Source organism: Ciconia boyciana, chromosome 6 (genome assembly GCF_034638445.1).
Source record: "Ciconia boyciana chromosome 6, ASM3463844v1, whole genome shotgun sequence".
Taxonomy (NCBI): domain Eukaryota; kingdom Metazoa; phylum Chordata; class Aves; order Ciconiiformes; family Ciconiidae; genus Ciconia; species Ciconia boyciana.
In genome coordinates, this window is record NC_132939.1 from 8,920,001 (window position 1) to 8,939,692 (window position 19,692).

The 19,692-nt window shown below is 37.7% G+C and overlaps 1 protein-coding gene across 1 annotated transcript in view; it reads left to right on the top strand.

Annotated features, from left to right (window-relative positions):
• Window positions 1-14,976, top strand: part of ELP4 (elongator acetyltransferase complex subunit 4) — a 153,724-nt gene extending 138,748 nt beyond the window's left edge. Inside the window, exon 10 of the mRNA XM_072863731.1 lies at window positions 14,451-14,976. Within this exon, the coding sequence (XP_072719832.1) occupies window positions 14,451-14,582 (132 nt within the window). The 3' untranslated portion in view covers window positions 14,583-14,976. The remainder of the gene's footprint in view (window positions 1-14,450) is intronic.
• Window positions 14,977-19,692: the final 4,716 nt, after the last annotated feature.

Genomic DNA, 19,692 nt, shown 5'->3' on the forward strand with positions numbered 1-19,692 from the left:
CATATTTTGAAGTGAAAACCTCTTTGTTTTCTATGTCTCTTGTCAAAAATACGAAGCTTTAACATGTCAGTGCCATCTATTCAAATGGAAAGAACCATTTAGATATTTTTTTTTCCTTTAGAGCCTCATCTTTTTCCAGTGCTGTGGCTGTTCCCTCTGGCAAGTTCTAGCTACATTCAAAATATTCAAATAAGATCGTCTGATAAGGTTGCCTGGTCTCTTAGTTGTTTTTTACTTATTTATAGGAAGAAATGTTTAAATTGTGTTTAGAAGAAATAATTATACAGGGAGTACAAAATATTTCTTACCGGTATTTCTTGCCTCCCTCCAACCTGTTTTCATGCTATGGGTCAGGACTTAACAGCTCTCAAGAGTGTCTGGCTGAAAGCAGCAGGCTTCTAAATCTCAAATCAAGTGCTCTTCAAAGCACCTTACTTCTCTTGAGATAAAAACTTGAGGCAGGTTTTTCTATCTGGCCTATTCATCAAGTATAGTCTACTGAATTGTTGACATTTCTAAACACTAAAGGGATTTTAAAGATCTTATTGCTCTAAAGAGACTTACTTGTAGTAGGGAATAAAGAAGTGAAATGAAAAAAATACTGACACATGAAAAGTACAAAACTAAATAACTGCTAGAAACAACTGAAAGCAAATAACTATAATTTGACAAATAGTTTCTGTACAAAACACGTTTTTGATGTAGGAATCTGTTCAAATGTTCAGCCCTCCCCCCCAGCTTCCAGATAAATAGTAATGTTTATTTTAATCTCAGTTACTCGCAAAAGTCTTGCATTTAATGTGATACCAACTTCTGTCATTCATATTTAATATATTTGTTTCAGTTTACACTGAGTCCTACTGCCTTAGATAGAGTCATTTAAAAAGGAATTAGCGTGACCTGTCTTTTAACCTTTCCCCAGCAACTTCTTATTCTGTGCTTAAACTTCCTTTAAAGCACTGGTTTGCCAAAGGGTAGTCAACCAATGCGATTCTTATATTTTTTTGTACAAGCAATATCAATCACCGAGTAAAAATATGCCACAGTGTGTTTTCATACCAAAACAGGGTAAACCAACATCATGATATTAAATTACACTTCCGTGATTTCTGAAGTCTAAGATTATTTGGTAGTAATACTACAAAAGGCTTTGTTAACTGGAATTTTAAACTGTAGCCCTCATGAGTCATGGGGGATTAGTACTGAAAATAAGAGATATTAAAATATGAATTATATAATTTCTACATCCTCACCTGGGAGTTACAGGAACTGAACATACTTCCTCTATCAGTGGCAGTTTTTAGGGTGAGAAGACAATGATAGCAGATATATATATTATTTTTTCTCTTCTGGCCTGGTTTTTGCTTTAGCATGGAGCATCTGACAGTGGCGTTTACCATTGCAGAGCTGAAGTTTCTAGCTTGTGAAAAGCCGCAAACAATAACAAACTGTTCGTCTGTTTAGCAGCCTTGGTTTGTAAACGTGCAGAATTTTGTAAACCAGCAATACATTTATCTATCTAAATGATACTTGCTTTTAAATAAATATTAAATATTAAGATATTATTACTTAATCTTAAATAGCACTTTTTCATTTTTCTAGCACTGTTTTAAAGTGATTGAATAATTTGTTTCTTTACACATAATAATCCTGCCAGGCAGACTCAGAAAATACCTGTAGCAAAGAAGAACTTGTCCATGCATGAAAAGCAAAATAATAAAAAAAAAAGAAGATAAAAAGCTCCAGAAAATTAGTCTGCTTCAAAAAGCTATTAAATTGTTCCTATCCCTGAAGCTTTACAAATGTGCTAATTGTTGTGTTCTGGTCATGTAATACTTTTCTGCACGAAGGCACTTTCCTGTTGCGGAAGCCCTTGTGCCGTCTGGGGGAGGGACTGGCAGGCCATGTAACACGGGGTAATGAATCTTCCCTTTGGGCAGCGCGTGCTTCAGGTCTGAACGCCCAGAAATGCTTCACAGATGTGCTAGGCTGCCTAGCAATGGAAATTTTCTAATTCTAGCTGACCTAAAAAAGCAAACAGACTACTGAGCATAGGGCTACTCCCAGTATAAAACCACAACAGCCCCCCAGCTAGCATTTACATTTTGCCCCCCTATGTGCTCCTTCTTCATGACCAGCAACTTGCCAAACCTGTGACACTGGTCTCTTGAAACAGCGGCATTCAGGGACATATTGCATGCATGGTTTGCATTGTGTAGTCAAATGTAAAACAATACAGCTCACACTGTCTCAGTGCTTTCTAGAGCAATACTGCATGCGTTGGAGAGATTCTGTAGGTAGACACATTGGTCATTATCAGTAACTCGTATGCAGTCATAAGTAATATGCGCATTTGCATGTATAGTTACATATTGTGTTTGTACACACAACTTCTGAAACTGATGTATAGGAGGAAATAAGCGTAGTCAATGTATACAAAATCTAGAAAAACCTCTGAGGCAGCAGTGGGGCAGCGCACAGCTGGGCTGGCCCAGAGTCTCAGAGCAGCTCCCGTTTTCTCCTGTTCTTCTTAGGAAAGCACTTCATCAAACTCTAAATTTCATAGGATCTACAGAGACTAGATACTTGAAATCAATGGAAGCTTGTAGGAAATATGTATGTTAGCAATAGCTGGCAGAACTGTTCAATTCAGAAGTCTGTCTGCATTTCTGTTGTCTCTCTTTTTTGAGTTGGCAAATCAGGCATTGAAATGCACTTGTAACAGAGACTTGCCAGTGCAAGTTACCTGTCTTGGAGCATAACCTTTCTGTGAAGTGTTGAAATCTATCTGGACAATTTTATCAAGAGACAGAATACATTTTATCAGTTATTTGTGTTGCACACCTTAAGATAATATTGTGTTTTTTAAATGGGTGTATTAATGAGTTTTCTGAAATGTAACAAAATATTTAAACTGAGACAGAAGCTTGATAGATTACAGTGGATGTTAACAGATAGCTTTGATGCGAACTCAAATATTTGGTTAGTTTTCCAGCTTAGCTGAAATTGTAGAGGGTGACAGTAACATTGCAATATGTTGGGCCTCCTAGAACAGATGCTTCTGTCTCTGAATGCTATTTCTCCCTCCTCCTCACTTATATCGCTTCTGTTGGTACACACAGTGTCTTGAACACTTCTCAAGCTTCCAAGTAAAGAGACCCAAGTTGTTGTAGAGCAGCATGGGCATCTCCAGCAACTCTGGAACGTTTCCAGTGAGCCATCTGTGGTTTGATATGAAATCCATACTTTGTGGCATGTTGCAATGTAATTCAAATAAAGAGGAGATACAGTGGAAGCACTGACTCGATGAGAAGCTTCATATAGTTGTAGGACTGAATTCCTCTCCTCGACCTTTTATTCTGCAAGTTAAGAATTTAGTTTAAGCTAGTCATCCAGGTTTCCTGAATAATCAGCAGAGATGGGCAAGTATTTGCAAAGATGATTCATCTCATCCTAAGTATATAATATAGGTTAGACTGAATGGCTGACTTGTAGACAGCTGCAATTAGGTTGAATTAATCCATCAGGGAAGAGAATGTGACATTAATATTAGCATCCATCCAGACTATCCTGAGAGCCTTAGAATCACTCAGACTTGCATCATGGGTCCCACACTCCTCTTAATGTAAGCCCAGGGAGGAGAAATTCAGCAAAAAGAACAGACCTACAGGAGCAATGTTAGTCTGCTTGCTTTGGATATAGATGATACCTTCAGACTCATGAAATACTGTTTGAATTTAGAACAGTGTTTCCCTTCAGCTTTTAGAAAATGTATTCCAATCTCAACTATAATGCACCTAGATAATATATCTCCTCCTGCCCTCCGTCTTTCCCTTTCTTCACTCCGTCTTCTCTTCAGCCCTTTGTCACTTAATTTCTTCCCTGTTCTCTTCCACTTGCCTTTCTATGCAGTGTGCTCTTTCTCATAGAACAATTTTTTCAGTTAGAAGGGAAAAAAAGCTTTCACATTAATACAGTATTTGTATATCATGACATTTTTCATTCTTCTTGGATATTTTATCTTTCACTTCTTCCTTTTTACCCACTTTGTGTATTCAGACTGTAAACTCTTCAGGACAGAGATAGTCTTTCAATATGTGCTTGATAAGAGCTGGATCAGTAAGTATTACAACAGTATGCTATGTAAATATTTAGTACAGTTCTGGTTGTAAGATTACCATGTATTTCTCTGAATTTGGGATCAGATGAGCAGTTGAACAGCTGTAGTCCCTGGGTAGTCTATAACCATCACTGATTAATCCAGCCCCCTTTATAACATGGGGGGCTTCTTCATTATGCAGAGAGTACAGTTACAATGTGAAGTGGGTCTGTTACTTGTACGTGTGATTTAGAGCACTCCGTGGTGCCAAACACTCAGCATTCTCAAGCGTCAGAGAAGGTAAATCTTCCTGATATTGTTATCTTTCCCTTGTGTCCCTTCACATGTAGCAAATCGCCTTTAACACATCTTGGAGTTTTTCTTTGGAATGAAGGAGTTTGTTCAGACAATTGTCTGTTGTTTCCTTTCCTGTCGCTGGAAAGTAGTGACTAATGCTGCACATACAAAAACCCACCTGTCTCTGCTCCCATGTTGCTGAACTTCTTCAGCCATCTGAAATCCCCTCGGGATTCATTTTACACAAACATGTACAGAATATAATTTTATTGGTACAAATGAACTCTGAAAGATTTTTGCTTTGCAACAGCTAGTGTTTAAATAAACTGAGTTTTAAATTTAGACGCAGGAATTCGGATTTTAAGTACTTTGCATAGTTTTCTGGTCAGAGAACAGAAACTGTACCATGTGGCACATCCAAATGAATCAGCACAGTTTGAATTGAATTATCTTGGATATTATAATATCATTTCTGTAAAGCAGATACACTGGAAAGCTGCACTGAAGAGGCACATATTAAGATTCAGCGTTCTGAAATGTAAAATGACTTTTACAAAATCTATCACAAAAGGAAGTGGGTTTATTAATGGTTCTTAATTTTGCCAGGTGTCTTTAAAGTCACTGTTTAAATAATCTCTTTGTAGTATTGGAAACCCACAACAAAGCATCACTGTCCTGCAAATGAGGGGAAAGTGAGAATTATCCTAGTTTTATTTTACGTTCTGTAAGTGATGGAAAATAAGAGTTTTAGAATTGTGTTCAAGTATTTAAAGTACTATTAGCTATATATAAAAAATTATTTTCATATTAGCAATGTGTCCGTTAGCAGACAGACAGGGATATGTAGGTAGAAGTATATTTATCAGCTATTCTTAGTGGAAGCCTTCTCTCAACACCTGATATTAACAATAATTAATTTTGATGGCTCAGATTATATTTCAACTTAAAAAAAAGAAATAGGAAATACATATGGTAGATGTGCTTATTTTAACATGGGCTGATATAGTTGTGATTAGTTATAAGTCAATCACAGTTACCTGAAAAGGAGAAAATTTTAGAATGCTCTTTTTAAAAGTCAAGTCTTTTGTCTTTATAATCAGTTTAGAAAAAGTATCCATTGCTGTGATTTAAAAATGGTAATGTAACATCTGTGAATATAGCAGAACAAGAAGAAACTGAGTTCATGTCCATAATACAGAAAAATAGTTACTAACTGGTTTGTCTCCTGAATTTGTTAAAATACTGAGAAAATTGTAATGTGAACAGGAATGTAAGAGATTCTTAGTAAATTAGTTTAAAAATAGTTTGCCCAAGACCTAAAGGCAGTTACGGGAGGATAGTCTGGCACCATTCTCTCCATAGATAAATGTTAAAGATAAATGTAAAGATAAAGATAAAGATTAATGTAAAACATAAATATTATAGATCGTGAGACACTAGTTGTAACCAAATTTCAGGACTATCATATGATTTCTGCCTGACATGGGTCTAGGCTGGTTAGAATGACTTTTCTAGTCCTTGCTGTGAGAGCTTATAATGTCTTCAGTGGTAAAGGGCTTACTGTTTTGCCATTGAGAAGAGAACTTACACTAACTCAGAAGTGGTTTTAGGTTTTGTGTCATTAATAAGAATTTTCATAGTGGTATTGTCAGATTCGTATGTGAGTTGTTACAAATTTATGTCAATATAAGTGATATGTCACTCCAGCAGACTACATTTCATATCAAATATAATTCATTTCATCATAATACATATATCTGATGTGTCTCAGTTGGCAAACTCAGCGAGGGAAAAGGCCAAAACTTATAGTCACCTCCATGTCAAATATTTGAACAAACTCTTCTCTCTAGAAGAAATTTCATTTCATACCTGCACATCTTTGTGTTTATATTAAGCCCAAAGGTAGTAATTTGGTTTTGCCAAGAAGACCGGTTAGTTACTGTGCTTGATGATGAGCTGTTAAGAAAGCAGTGAAGTCATTGGCTGGCAAGGCTAAGATGCTCCTGAAATGTGTCTCTCTTAAGGAGTTGTAATCGTTTGGCAGCTACTTCAGTTAGAAATGCAAGATGTGACCTGTGGGGACGTCAAGTAAACCTGTTCATTTGGGACCTCTTTCACCACATAAACAGATGTATTGCAATGGTCTTGAAGCTGTGGCTCGGGGCACCACAGAGAATCAGTGCCACGTGTTGCCATTGCATTGAGTGACCCAGTGTCCCTGGTGGGCTCAGCCACTGCTATTAAATCCTTCCCCCACAGCCCAAATAGGAAGAGCAGAGCAGGTTCAGTGAAGGTAACCAGGGTCAACCACCAGTCCTGGTGACTGCCAGACAGATCCATAGTTATGAGGCAAGTCCACTCTCAAGCTGAGAAGTCAGTGCAGCAGGTGAGGATCATACTCGGATCAGCAAGCTCCATGGTCGGGCCCTGGCACAGTGGTAGCACAGGCAAATGGCCAGGGCCTGAGCAGAGCGCAGCTCCACAGCAAAGCAGGGAGCACCTGGCAGGGCTTTGCCAGCTGCTTCTTGGACAGCTCTTTGTCACCTGGCAGGCCAGTTTGAGGGTGCACAGCTGCACTGTATCACAGCTGGCCACGAGCACTGGCAGCTAAAGCCTCCCGTTTGGGACAGTCCTCTTCACTCCAAAGATAAAGAGACAGCTCAGAGGCTGTGGAGTAATTTGGCATCCCTCCACTGGCTCCCTCTTTTCCGAAGATGTAAGTTGTTTGTTTTCATTTCCAAAGGTCTTCCTGTCCTTTTCCCCAGCCTGCCTGTGAGATCTTATTCATTATTAAGAAGTCTATTTCCAGTCAGGTAATGGTGACAATTGCTTGATAGTTCAATAATTTTCAAGCAAGAAACAGGCTTCTTCACTCTGAGAGAATCATAGAATCATTAAGGTCGGAAAAGACCTTTAAGATCATCTAGTCCAACCATCAACCCAACACCTCCATGCCTACTAAACCATGTGCCGAAGTGCCACATGTACACCTTTTTTGAACTCCTCCAGGGATGGTGACTCCACCACCTCTCTGAGCAGTCTGTTCCAATGCTTGACCATGCTTTCAGTAAAGAATTTTTTCCTACTATCCAGTCTAAACCTCCCCTAGCACAACTTGAGGCCATTTCCTCTTGTCGTATTGCTAGTTACTTGGGAGAAGAGACCAACACCCACCTCACTACAACCTCCTTTCAGGTAGTTGTAGAGAGCGATAAGGTCTCCCCTCAGCCTCTGCTTCTCCAGACTAAACAATTCCGGTTCCTTCAGCCGCTCAAAAGAGGAGGTTTTATACAGCTGCATTACTAACCTCCTGCAGATTTCTCCGTAAAACCCACCTTTTTCATGATAGCTACAAAAATGCTGAAGTCTTTTCTTAGGTACTATGATATATAAATAATTACTAGTAATTATAAATTAGGTAATAACAAAAAGACATAAAAGGAAAACATAATGCAAGGGGTGCATTATGGGCGTCAGAAGCAGAAGCAGAAACAGTAACAGGAATTCAGCCTCTGTACCACTGACTGTTCCTGTTCTCTCTTGTGTGGGCTTTATGGAATGGCAAGAGTTCTACTTCAAAGAGAAATAAGTGGGATGTAAAGCTCCCCAACTAGGAGTCTGCATCTTTCATTTTCCCAGCATTCCTAAAATTCTTCTCCCCACCCCCCTCTTCCCCCTAAACCAAATCCCTTCGGCTTTGGTGACTTCAGTCTTCATGGAGTTGTAGCAAATGGAACTAGAAGGGATCTAGAGAGGTCATTAACCCATCTCCCTGCCCCAAGGCAGGACTGCAGCCATAATAGACAAATAAGCAAGTTTTTTGGTCAAAGTTCTAAATAAATGGAATTGTAAAGATTTTTTTTTAAAGTTTAATTTTTGGAAGTTTGGACTCAGTTGTTAAAGCTTCACGTAACTGTTAGCAGAGTCACAAGGTTAACTTCAGTGGAATTATTTTAATATATATCAAATTAAGAATGAATTCCCACCTGAACTGCCACCTCTTTTTTTATGAGTTTCAATGATTTTCTGTCACTCATGTTATTTATTTGCTTGCTAAAAATATAATAATGATTTTGGAGTACTATGCAGAATTACTTTGGGTTTCGATTTTTGCCAATATATGTATATCTGCTTATCATATTGTTGCTAAACATTTTTACACTTTCTATTGCTTAAAGCATTTTATAGAATATGTGATTTTAGTAGCCCTTATTTAATTTTATGAAATTTTGCTGTTTCTTGAATGTCCTCCACCTCAATTATTTCTGAATATGTTAGCCAGTGTAAAAAGGATCTGTACAGACACACATTTCCTCAAATCTAAAAAGTAATTTTATGAACGGATTGTTGTTTATACTGTGTAGGTGTAATACCGGATTTTACTAGGTGCCTCCACAATGCGATGCCAATAGATTCCTCAGAAGAATGTGTGTAGCATGTGTGTATAGTTGTATAGTAATGAGTTCTTTAATGTTATCTCTAGTAGCTAGCTCTTTGTTTAACCTGTCATTGGTTACTTAGGTTCAGTTATATGATTTTTACTTTATTTTCAACCCCTTTTATAGTTAATGAAAGCCTGCGTACTGTTTCTGTGCATTTTGTAACTGAAGTGTAAACAACATCAGGAGAAGTTGCTAGGAAAACTGCTGGTCAATCCTCTTAATCCTGAAGAGAAAAATGTCTTACATTGGAAAGTCTGTTTTTTATAGTAAATCTGTAAAACAATCCCCTTGATACAATGAGCTAAACTGGCAAAAGCACTTGCTAGTGTTTTTGTCTACTAGGGATTTTGCTGGTTTAAAAAAAAAAAAAAATTACACCCCAATCAATGTACCAGCCCACTGGAAGTTCCTAGAATAGCCATGACTTGGATCTGTACATCCCAGTCTTACAAGGCAGACCAGTGTCAGAAAACCATCAGTGCTGTATTCGGTCCCCAGTGCTAGGACTGGACTAACTGATTGCTCGGTGTCCCTTCTGGCCTGTCATTTTACATATTCTTATCTTCCACGTCTGCTTTTTTTTTCCCCCCATTAAGAGCAAATGAAGTAATTAGAAGTTATCTTCAGTCAGAGGGAGGAGCAGAGGCAAAGTATGTAATAAGTTTTGCCTGAACTGTTTTCCTTTCCTAATGCATGCCCTAAAGCTGTGTGCTTAGCTGGGTTCAGTGTAATTGTTCCTATCACTGCAAAGCCTTCAGGACCTGCCCAAAAAAGAGCAGGCTGGAAGCACCAGCACTCACATCATGCCCCTTCCCTAGCTATGCCTGTACAGTAAGTAATAGTCTTCTTCCATAGCCAGTTATTTCTTAATCGAGATAACGAAGCTTATAGTCTGATTCTGAAGATCCTAAGTTTAAATCTTTCTGACAGCCTGTATAGGTGAAAATAGTGTGTGATCATGTAATTAAACTCGCTATAATAATGCAGATACACAATTAACTTTGCACAAAGGAAGTTTACTCCAGCATTTCCTAGTTTTTACACTGACAAACTTTACCTTTCTTTGATACAGGCTTTGAGAAATTATCACAAGGAGGGTGATTATAGGATCCTATTTTCACTTGCGTATTTATTTTTGCCAGACTATGACCATTTTGCCTTAAAATATTGTTGCCCTGCCAGCTTGCTGTAGGCTACAGGAAGTTTTGTGTTTATCCACGTGCCGGAATATTTTAGTGAAAACCTTCAATTATTTAAAAGAACAAATGAAAATATGCAATTTTGTCTAGCATTTACACCAGGGATGTGTTTTTGCTGTCCTGTGAAAATCCACCTGTTTGGCCCAGGCACGCTCAGTACTGCATATTCAGCTTGACCCTTTTCCAGGGAGGTACCTGCTTTGTGGACCGGGAGGTGAGCTGGTGCCTGTGCCCGCACTCTGGGCAGGGGGCACCGGGGCAGAGGAGAGGGGCAGGGGCAGGAAGGGGGGACGGAGAGCAGTGCCAGCAGGAGAAAGAAGGGCAGATCAAGAACAACAGGTGGGAAGAGGGAAGACAAAATAGGGGATGAGGAAGACAAGAGGCTGAGGCAAGGAAGGATCGCCTGGCGCTGAATTTGAACCTAGGCATTAGGAATGGGAGCAGGGGTTAGAATATGGGCAGAAACGGGCAAGAGAAACCCAGGACTGGCAGGAGCAGGGATGAAGAGCTTGGAAGCAGAAAGCTGCGACTGGCTGGGGCAGGGGCTGGGGAGTGCAGATAACTGGAGAAGGGGCATTTTTGTCATGAAGACCAGTTGCAGGGTGGGAGGCCTGGGCAACAAGGACTGGGATTGCCAATGTGAGCAAAATCAGCCTGATTCTTATCAGACTGATAAGAGAAAGAGAGATTGAAAGGGATGGAGGTCACAGCCTCAGAAATAGCAGAGAAGTCTGTCCACCAGAAAATATTTTGTCCTAAACTGGGACTTTAAATGTGACTGTTTCTTTGTGGTCAGCAAATATCTGTGAAAATGTCTGATCGTTCTGTAATGCTGGTGTTCAAAAAGGATCACAGCCTATTCATGCTATCCCTTACTGCCTTAGTTCAAGTGACTGCAATGTCCCTATTGGTGCCAAAAATAACAGCCTGTTGTTTAACCTGTGGATGTCTGTATAATGCCATGCAATGAATTTCCAGTTTGTTTGTGGTTTCAAATTTAGAATATTTTTAATGGTGTTAAAATATTTAATAGGATTAATATTTGCAGCCCTGTTTATATTTTTAAGCTGCGCACAGAAAATGTAAGGAATGATATTTCGAAATGCCTATCCAGGCTTTATTCAGAGGTTGTGTGTGTGTGTGCTGTGATTCAGATCTTAATGGCAGGATAACATTCAATTGTTTTCAGAGGACCCTAGTGGTGTTTATTGTTCAGAATACATCGGATCTGAGGATGAATGTGACATACGCAGTGAAATATGCTTCCTGGAGAACCAGCAATTTCTTGTAATGTTTGAAAATTGGGATTGTAGAGAGGGCAAGGATTGCAGGAGGGATGGTCTCATAATTAAGACAACTGAAGGATATCATGGAAGCTATGATGCGTCTTTGCCTATACCACTGAGCTTCTGTGTGATCATGTCGCTTCAACCCAGCATTTTTATTTCTGTACTTTTATTTTGTGTCTCTTGCTTTCTCCATGCCTGACTTGGGGGTTCTTGAAGAAATACTAAGCACTCACAGCAAATGAAGTTAGCGTTTGATCATGTGAAATGCTGTACAATGCTAAACATTCTGGAAAAGCAAGTCCTAAATGCCTCAGATTGTGTTTCTGAAATTAGTAGATACCTTTTGCCATGTGTTTTATGTGCCTCAATTCCCTGTCCCTAAAATGGAGGTAACTTTGCTGCCTTATCTCACGAGAATATTAGGAAAATAACACAGTTGGTATTTGTGAAGCATTCAAGTGCTATACACTGACATGTGCTATTGAAAAGCCATTCTGTCTTCAGAACAAGGTTTGAATAGTGTAGAATAAATATGTCAGAAAAGTTCAGAGTAAACAGTGACAAGAAAACAAAATACTGAATAGCCAGTCACTAAATGAGCAGTGTGCATCCTCTTCACTGAATAAGATTGGGGAAGAAGAGTATATGTGTGTATAATGAAACACTGCATCATAACAAATACATCTGTAAAAGGTGAATTCAGTCCCACCATCCAATCTGAGGATCTTTAATTTTTACTTTTCCTATCTGAGTCTTTGCAAATTTATAAATATTCTTGTATCTCTTTTCTGTTTATAAGATATATATTAGCAAACGAACACAACATTGACTAAGAGGCTGTGTAATTATCAAAGTTTTTTTTTCTTTTGACCACCGCTTTAAGTCCAAGCCAGTGTGGCAGGGTTTACAGTTGTTCCCTATCTGTGATATTGGTTAGTCCCTGCGTAAGATGAGTTTGCCGAGTCTCGGCTCTGTTTGCTCTTCATCACCTTGCTCTGAATCCATTTGGCAGACTTGGCAAAAGGGTCAGTAATTGCAGGAGGAAGACAGCGGTACTACATTTCCCCTGGAGGAAGCCACCTCTCCCACTCCCCGGTGAGGGCAGAGAGATGCTAACAGTGAGTTGGGAGAAGGTTGGATTAGTTCACTTGTCTCTCTGCCTCCCACATACCAGTTACCCTGTACCCTGCTAGCAGAGTACTGTACACTTTTTTGGAAAGAAAATGTGACTGAAAGATCTGCCGAGTGCTCCTCTGCACTTCCTGGCTTTTTCTCATGCTTCATTTTCCAGTGGTTACAACCCCCCTCTACAATCCAGGTTGTACGTTGGCTCTTTCCTAGCAAACGTTTTTCTCAGCAGACAAACAAGATAGGCACATGCCCTAGTTTATATTGTGTTGATGTAGAAAAGAGGCATCATGGACCACAGTTCACATCCACAGCCGTGCTTAACCTTCTTAGGAATAAGGGAAGAACTGTAGGTGAAGGATACCATACCACAGCACTGATTTTAATACAGTGAAACGTAAGAGCTGCATAGTTACTAAATGGTATATATGGGGGGTGGGTTTTGATAAATAAATTGTGAGGTTTCCCACGTGCTTCATAGGCAAAGTGCTACAAATAAATACACGCATTTCTTCTATTTCAACACTGAGGTATGTCACCTCACCCTGGGCATGGGCTTTCCTACTCTGCAGGCGTTACTTTATGCATTTCCTTCCCTTGGAGAAGAAAACAACCCAGCACACATTCTTCTCCCTGCACTGCCCACAACCAGGAGTGGCCGGTGGTAGGAAGCACTTTGGAGCACCTCTCAAGTTATGTCTAATTGCACAGTCTCAAAGCCAGCAATGAACTGAACAGTCAGCCCACTGTAAATACAGATATTTCTTATGCTTTTTAATTGAATTCTTATCTTATTCTACTAAAGTTACAAAGGTTTTGAATAAAAGGCAGCTGTATTTATGTGTTGTGATAAAAGCAAAAACATAGCAAAAGCAGAGAATAAGGATAGTCCACGCAGCCTGCTAATATAGTTTTGCAGCCATTACTGTTATCCTGTTCCCTTCAAAAGCGTGTGCATTTTAAAATAAGAGCCACACAGTTTAGCCTTTGCCTACTAAATCTTTCAAGAAGTATGCTCCTTCCATGATACCAGTTTCATAAATTATTGCACTGTGTAGAAGATGCTCAACTGTCTCATCTGACCGGCTTTCAGTACCTCACTGTGTCCAAAAGTGAGCCAGTAATTAACCAAGTAAACCTTCAGTTTTACATTAATCTTCACCTTACTTTACAAAAGCTAAATGGTAATGTCATGTCTTATATATATCTCCAGTGTAAAAGATCCTCAGAGGGAGAGTTGAAATATTTTTGTCATAGTTGAAAAATAAGGTTTATTATGCAAGGACTGTGTGCTTGTGGACAACCGTGTAACCTGTGTCTCAGTTTCCTCATCTGTAAAATGGATGTAATGTTCCTACAACTCACAAGGGATGGCAAGGTTTGATTAACATATGTGATTGCCTTATACAAATGCAACTACTATCACTGCTTGTTTTTATTAACAACTATCAGTAGAATATGAAGAAGAAACATTTAGCAGAATAATGCTGCAACCAGGGTGAGCCCTCTCCATCTTTTGACCATCACATCATTTATTTTCAGACTCCACCACAAAGTATGCATGTTTGAAATTAAACTATACTTATATTGTAATGCCACAGAAATCAAAGGATTTGATGTAGGGGTTGACATACAGGCAAAACATTTGTTTTTAACGGAAAAATGTCCATAGGTATAATTAAATATCTTGAGAAAATTTGGATTTTGTTTAGAAAATTTTCATGAGGAAAAAAATTATTCCAATTTACAGAATCCAGTGTATTGAAAACATACAAAACTGTTTCCAGGTCAGCCTAAAAGAGTGCTTGGGAAGTGTTTTATTTGTGTGAGTAAACATAAATTGGTCAGGAAAAAGACTGCATTTTGAAATATGCTATGGAAAATAAATTCTACTGCAATTATTCTATTTTTTTCCTCCCTGTTTTTTCCTCTCTCTCTTTCTTCTCTCTCTCCCCGTCTCTCTCTCCCTCTCCCTCCTGAAAATCTCCTGCCACAGCGACTGCATTTGCCTCCAGACTTGTCAGACACAGTGAGCCGCGCAAGCAAACAGGATCTGGCAGAATCCGCCAAACTGCTGAGCTCAGGATGTGGTGCTATGGCCATCGGCAAGAAGCACCTGGACTTCTAGTGATTTCTACTTAGCAGTTTCACTCAGTTTTATATGACACTCTAATTATGAGTGTTAATGACTTATATAAATATTTTTCTTAATGATTTGACCCAGCAGTCTTTAAAAATACATGTTATCATATGGTGCCTTTTTTTTGTTTTGTTTGGTTTCTTTGTACTAATTTCAGGCTTGTTTGGATTTTGCTTTTTGTTAAAGCTTCTGTTAATGCTGGGTCCTGCCATTGTTCTGCTGGACTGGAAACATACAGTATTTTGTTCCTTTCCTTAAAACATGAAAATTACTCTTACCCTTTCATTTCTAGATTTTTTTAACAATAAAAATATAGGGATATTTTTCCTAATTGAATTTTTATATACTTATATTTAATATTTTGTATGAATAATAAGTTATGTTGGACGGTTTATTGAAATAAAGGAATGAAGCTAAGCAATTCATTGTCACGTGTTATTCCGAAAGCAAAATACACAGTTATGGTTTTAAAAACATTAATTTTTGTAATTGAAATACCATTCTTAAATTCCAGGAAATGTTTACATTAGTTTATTAAATATGTAATAATAACTTTAAAATATATAAGGTAGCTTTTATTCTAATGCACCAGTAATTAAGAATGGTTGTTTTTTGAATCAGATTATGTTGTAGATAATTACTTTGCCTTATGGCTTACTACATGCATTCCAATGCACTTGAATGGAATTTACTAACCATAGATAAAAGAATTGATTTCCTTATGTAGTTCAAAACTGTAATCCTAAACAATTGAAGTCAGCACTATGAAATTATGTCAACAGACATAATTCAAGATTGAAATTCAAACCGACAGCTACATTAATGCTAGAAAATCTGAAGAGTGCATTTGAGCTCGGGGAAGGGTATCACAGCATGCTGGTCTAAAGCAGGGCAGAATATACAAGCAATTCAGGTTTCTGTACCCTCAGATACACAATTTGTGAACTTCTAACTATTTTGTATGTATCTCTGTGTATATCTCATGAAACAAAAGAATGGTAAAGCAAAGCTGACCTATAAATTAAAGTGGTTTGCATTCTTTCTTCTGAGGCTGACTTCCATTTTGAAAGGTATTATCTTCTTCTCCGCAGAACTTCCAAGCCACCCAACTGTAAGATTGCATTACAGTTTCAAAATTTAGTCTTTATAATAGTGTATTACATGGCTGGAGTGAAATTGACTCTTCAAAGAACATGTTAATAGGATGCAATAATGGTAACTTATTTTGATGGGTTTGGAACCAAGAGTTGGTTAAGTGGTTTGCTTTTTTTTTTCTGCAATCCAGGTTCTACTTTATTTTTTTCTTGACAACGCTGTGTAAAACAAAGACATAGCTTTTAAAACTGTCTAACTAATATGATGAATGTCAATCACTTAAAAAACTCCACTGTAGCATAAACACATACTGTATACAGCTTTTATTCTGAATTAGAATAATTGAATCAATGACAGTGATTTGCCAGGATGTCAAATCTATCCATCATATCCTGTCACTACCAGTTTATTTTTTGTGATCAAAATCAAAAAGACTACTATTTTGTCATCAGCTATTTCATTAGTAGTAACAATCAGGTTTTCTCTTCTATATTTTTTAGATATGCCTGTTATATTTTTTTATTTCTAAAGACACAAATCCTTTTTAAATCTTTTCAAAATAAAGTTTCAGAACTGAACTGTCAGTTTAATAAAGCAAAAAGACATCTACTTTCCTATGCCAATATATTTAAAATATCATTGATGTCTCAAACATTTTTTCTCTTTTTGTATTATGTGTAACATTGAATGGAAGTTCTCATTAGATACTTAATTGTGCCTTTTGAAAGCATGAAGTAATTTAAATACTTAGGATAAAGTGATTTTTAACAAAGGTGAAGTTTTACATAGTATGTCTTTTTAATGTAAATAACACAAAACACAGTATTTCTTTCTGAAATATAAAGTCACAAGACATATAAATTGCTGCCAACATACTTAAATAGGTCATTGACTTAACATACAGGGGAGAAAATATCATGGAAGTCACAGTCTATTTCTAGTTAACATATTAATGGAAAATTGTTAGCGAGTAGTGTGTGTGTTCCATGTATGTATATGTGTATATGTGTGTCCCATGCATTTATAAGACTTCAATTTCAAAAACTTTGGTAGGTTAATATTAAAGCTGACAAATATTTTGAATAATAAAGGGAACTCCTTCTGCACATCTGGATTATTTTTTTTTCTGAGTCACTAAACATGCTTTGTAAAATAAGTGTTAGAGTGTACAGATGTACAGTGTTGTTTACCTAAGGCAAAAACATAGAGCAAAATTTCTCTTCTTTTCTTCCAAAATATCGTATCAGTTACAACAACATATGACAGTGACTTGGCTTATCCAGTAAACTGGTAAGTGAAATAATGCTATGTACGTGCTACCTGATAGTATGTAATATATAGTAGATACAGTGTAGATTTCATTTACTGCACCAAAAGCACTTTTGACTTGGGAAGCAGGAGAACTGTTTACATGGTGATTTTCTGTGACTTTTCCCCATAATCACTCTGTGACTGTCAAGCTCCTGTGTACAAAACATCCTTCGGTTCTTTCTTCTCTTCATTTGAAGACAAATATTTAACTAAGGGGTGCAGCTCAGGTAATCGAAGAATGGGTGCAGCCTCTTTTGACAGGCTGTTGCAATGTGCTACCAGCTGCTTTTTGCATCTTCAGAGCCCCCTTGTTAGCTTGGATGGAAAATCTGTGCGATCCTTACTTGTGTTCAGAGGGTTCTTTTCCACAGAGATTGCAGTACAAGGTTTTTTTGTTTGTTGCGATTTTTTAAGCAGAACTTCCTACTTTTTAGCAGGCTACAAACCGAAACCACCAAACTCAGCTGGGAAACAATAGATTCATCCCAGTGAAGACATTCCCAATTCAGCATGAGAACCTGATCTTTACAGAATTGTGACACACAGTCAAGAAAGCAGTAATGAAATTTAAAATGTTGTGTCTTTAATATGTCAAATAAGAATTCTTTATATAATTTCTGTTGTGTTGAGGTTTTCAAAATATAAGTATTTGGAACATGAGACGAATATTATGATAGATTAAGTCTTTTTCTATGTTTGTAAAGAAAATTCAAAAGCAATTTCAAGGTTGCAGCTGAATTCAATTTTCTGTAACAATAGCTACAAGCATCTGAAAATGGGCATTCAGCTACTTCAGATTTGATGCATAATGGTAGTACGCCACTGGTTTCATCTTTAAATTTAATATAAAATAGTGATGTTGTTCCAAACACAGCTTTTGGACAAGTGCAAAAGTCTAACTTACCAAAATCGTTTACTATGCCAATATCGGAAAGTGAGCTATTAATCAAGTTTTTCTGAAACCACAAGGTTGTAATACATCCCTTTAAAAATGTATATGTATTACAAATATTACACATACAAACACATACGCACGCACACATATTAAACCAGTATTTCTCCAGGATCATATATGAGAAATTTAATAAAGTGTTCTTCTTCTTTTGCCTGTGCTGGAGAAACGTCATCCATAACTACACAGCACAACAGAAATAGAAGATGCTTTTATGCCTTTAAGAGGTGGTGGAAGCAAGTACTATCCCCCATGACATCTCTTGGGGTTTTTCTTTTCTCTTGTGAGCTACCTGAGTGCAAGGCCTACATTTCTTTTTTTAATCACATTGAGCACATGATGGTGCTTATTCAATAATAAATGTACCTGTGCAGAAAAAGAATGAAAGTGAATCCTCTTCATCTCAAGAAAAAAAGGCAACTCGAATGGAGGGGAAAAAAAAAATAAAAAAAATTAAAAAAAAAAGAAAACAAAAATTCCACCACTCGTTTTTTTCAGTTTCTAGTCTAATACAAGCAAATGTTAGGCTCATTTTTTTTTCCGAAAATGGTTCATTAATATAGTGGATGCCTACTTCTGTATTTCAGTGTCCAAATGGATCGACATATTTTCAGGAGTGTTGAGCATCAAGCATCCCGGAGCATCTGCTGAAAACTTGGCTGCTTATTTAAACTCCGCCTTTAAACAATTTTGAAAGTTATGAGGCACATCAAACTAATTTGCAGACCTTCTGTTCATATCAAAATGAAGACATCTTTTGTACTTTCTATATTTTTTTTGCACATGGATTTTCTGGTGCTGTAGAGCTTAATCTAAAAAATCTTCCAGAGAAGTCAGTGATGACTTAGACCAGGAGCAAGATGGTAGGATTAGGTCCAGTGGATCTTTTTAAGATTTTAGCAGATCTAGAGAATTTGTAGCTGCATATTCCTCTATTAAAAAAAAAAAAAAAAAGTATTTTAATATCTTCTGGCATTGAAAGTAAATGTTAAATCCAAAATGTAGCAAGAATAAAAAAAAAGTCTTCACTCTGTGCTGGCAGAGTTTGAGTCTGAACATTCATGCCCTCAGAATGCTCTCAGCACTTATGGCATCAGAGGCATTCTCTTAAAAAGTCTTGAAAAAGGAAAATTTTGGTGCACTTTCAGCTACATTTTTGGAGTCAGGTTGGAGCAAACCGCACTAAATAAAGCTCTTGCTGAAATTTCATGGGGCTAGACTTACAGAAGAACAGAAATGAGGTCTGGTTTGGGTTTAGATATGAAATCAAGCAGTTTTCAGTGCCAATATTTTGGGAAAGCATATTGTGCGGAGAAAAAGCTGACAACTTCTTTAAAATCTGTTGCTTGAGACTTTTTTGCAGTTCTTGGTATGTATTTTTTAATATTATCAAAGTATCTGAGAGCTACTACTCATAGACCAGGACTGTTTTGTGCAGGGCATCATTCTTGGCCTGGGGCTTGCACCGCTGCAAAACAAATTTGCCTTCCTGACCTGTTTTAAATCAATAGGACAGGGATCGTTCTAGCAGGACTTTATGCCAGTTCTAGCCCCATCGTCTTCAGCTAGCAGCCATAGCTGGAAACTGCAGCTCCGGCACTTGATTCCTGACCAGAGAAGTTTTAATGGGTCCCTTTCCTCTCTGGGCACATTCAACATCTATATGGATCCAGCAGATGAACTGGTCAGACAACAGATCTGTGTAACGATCCATCATGTGTAACGAAACTCCTGCCACCA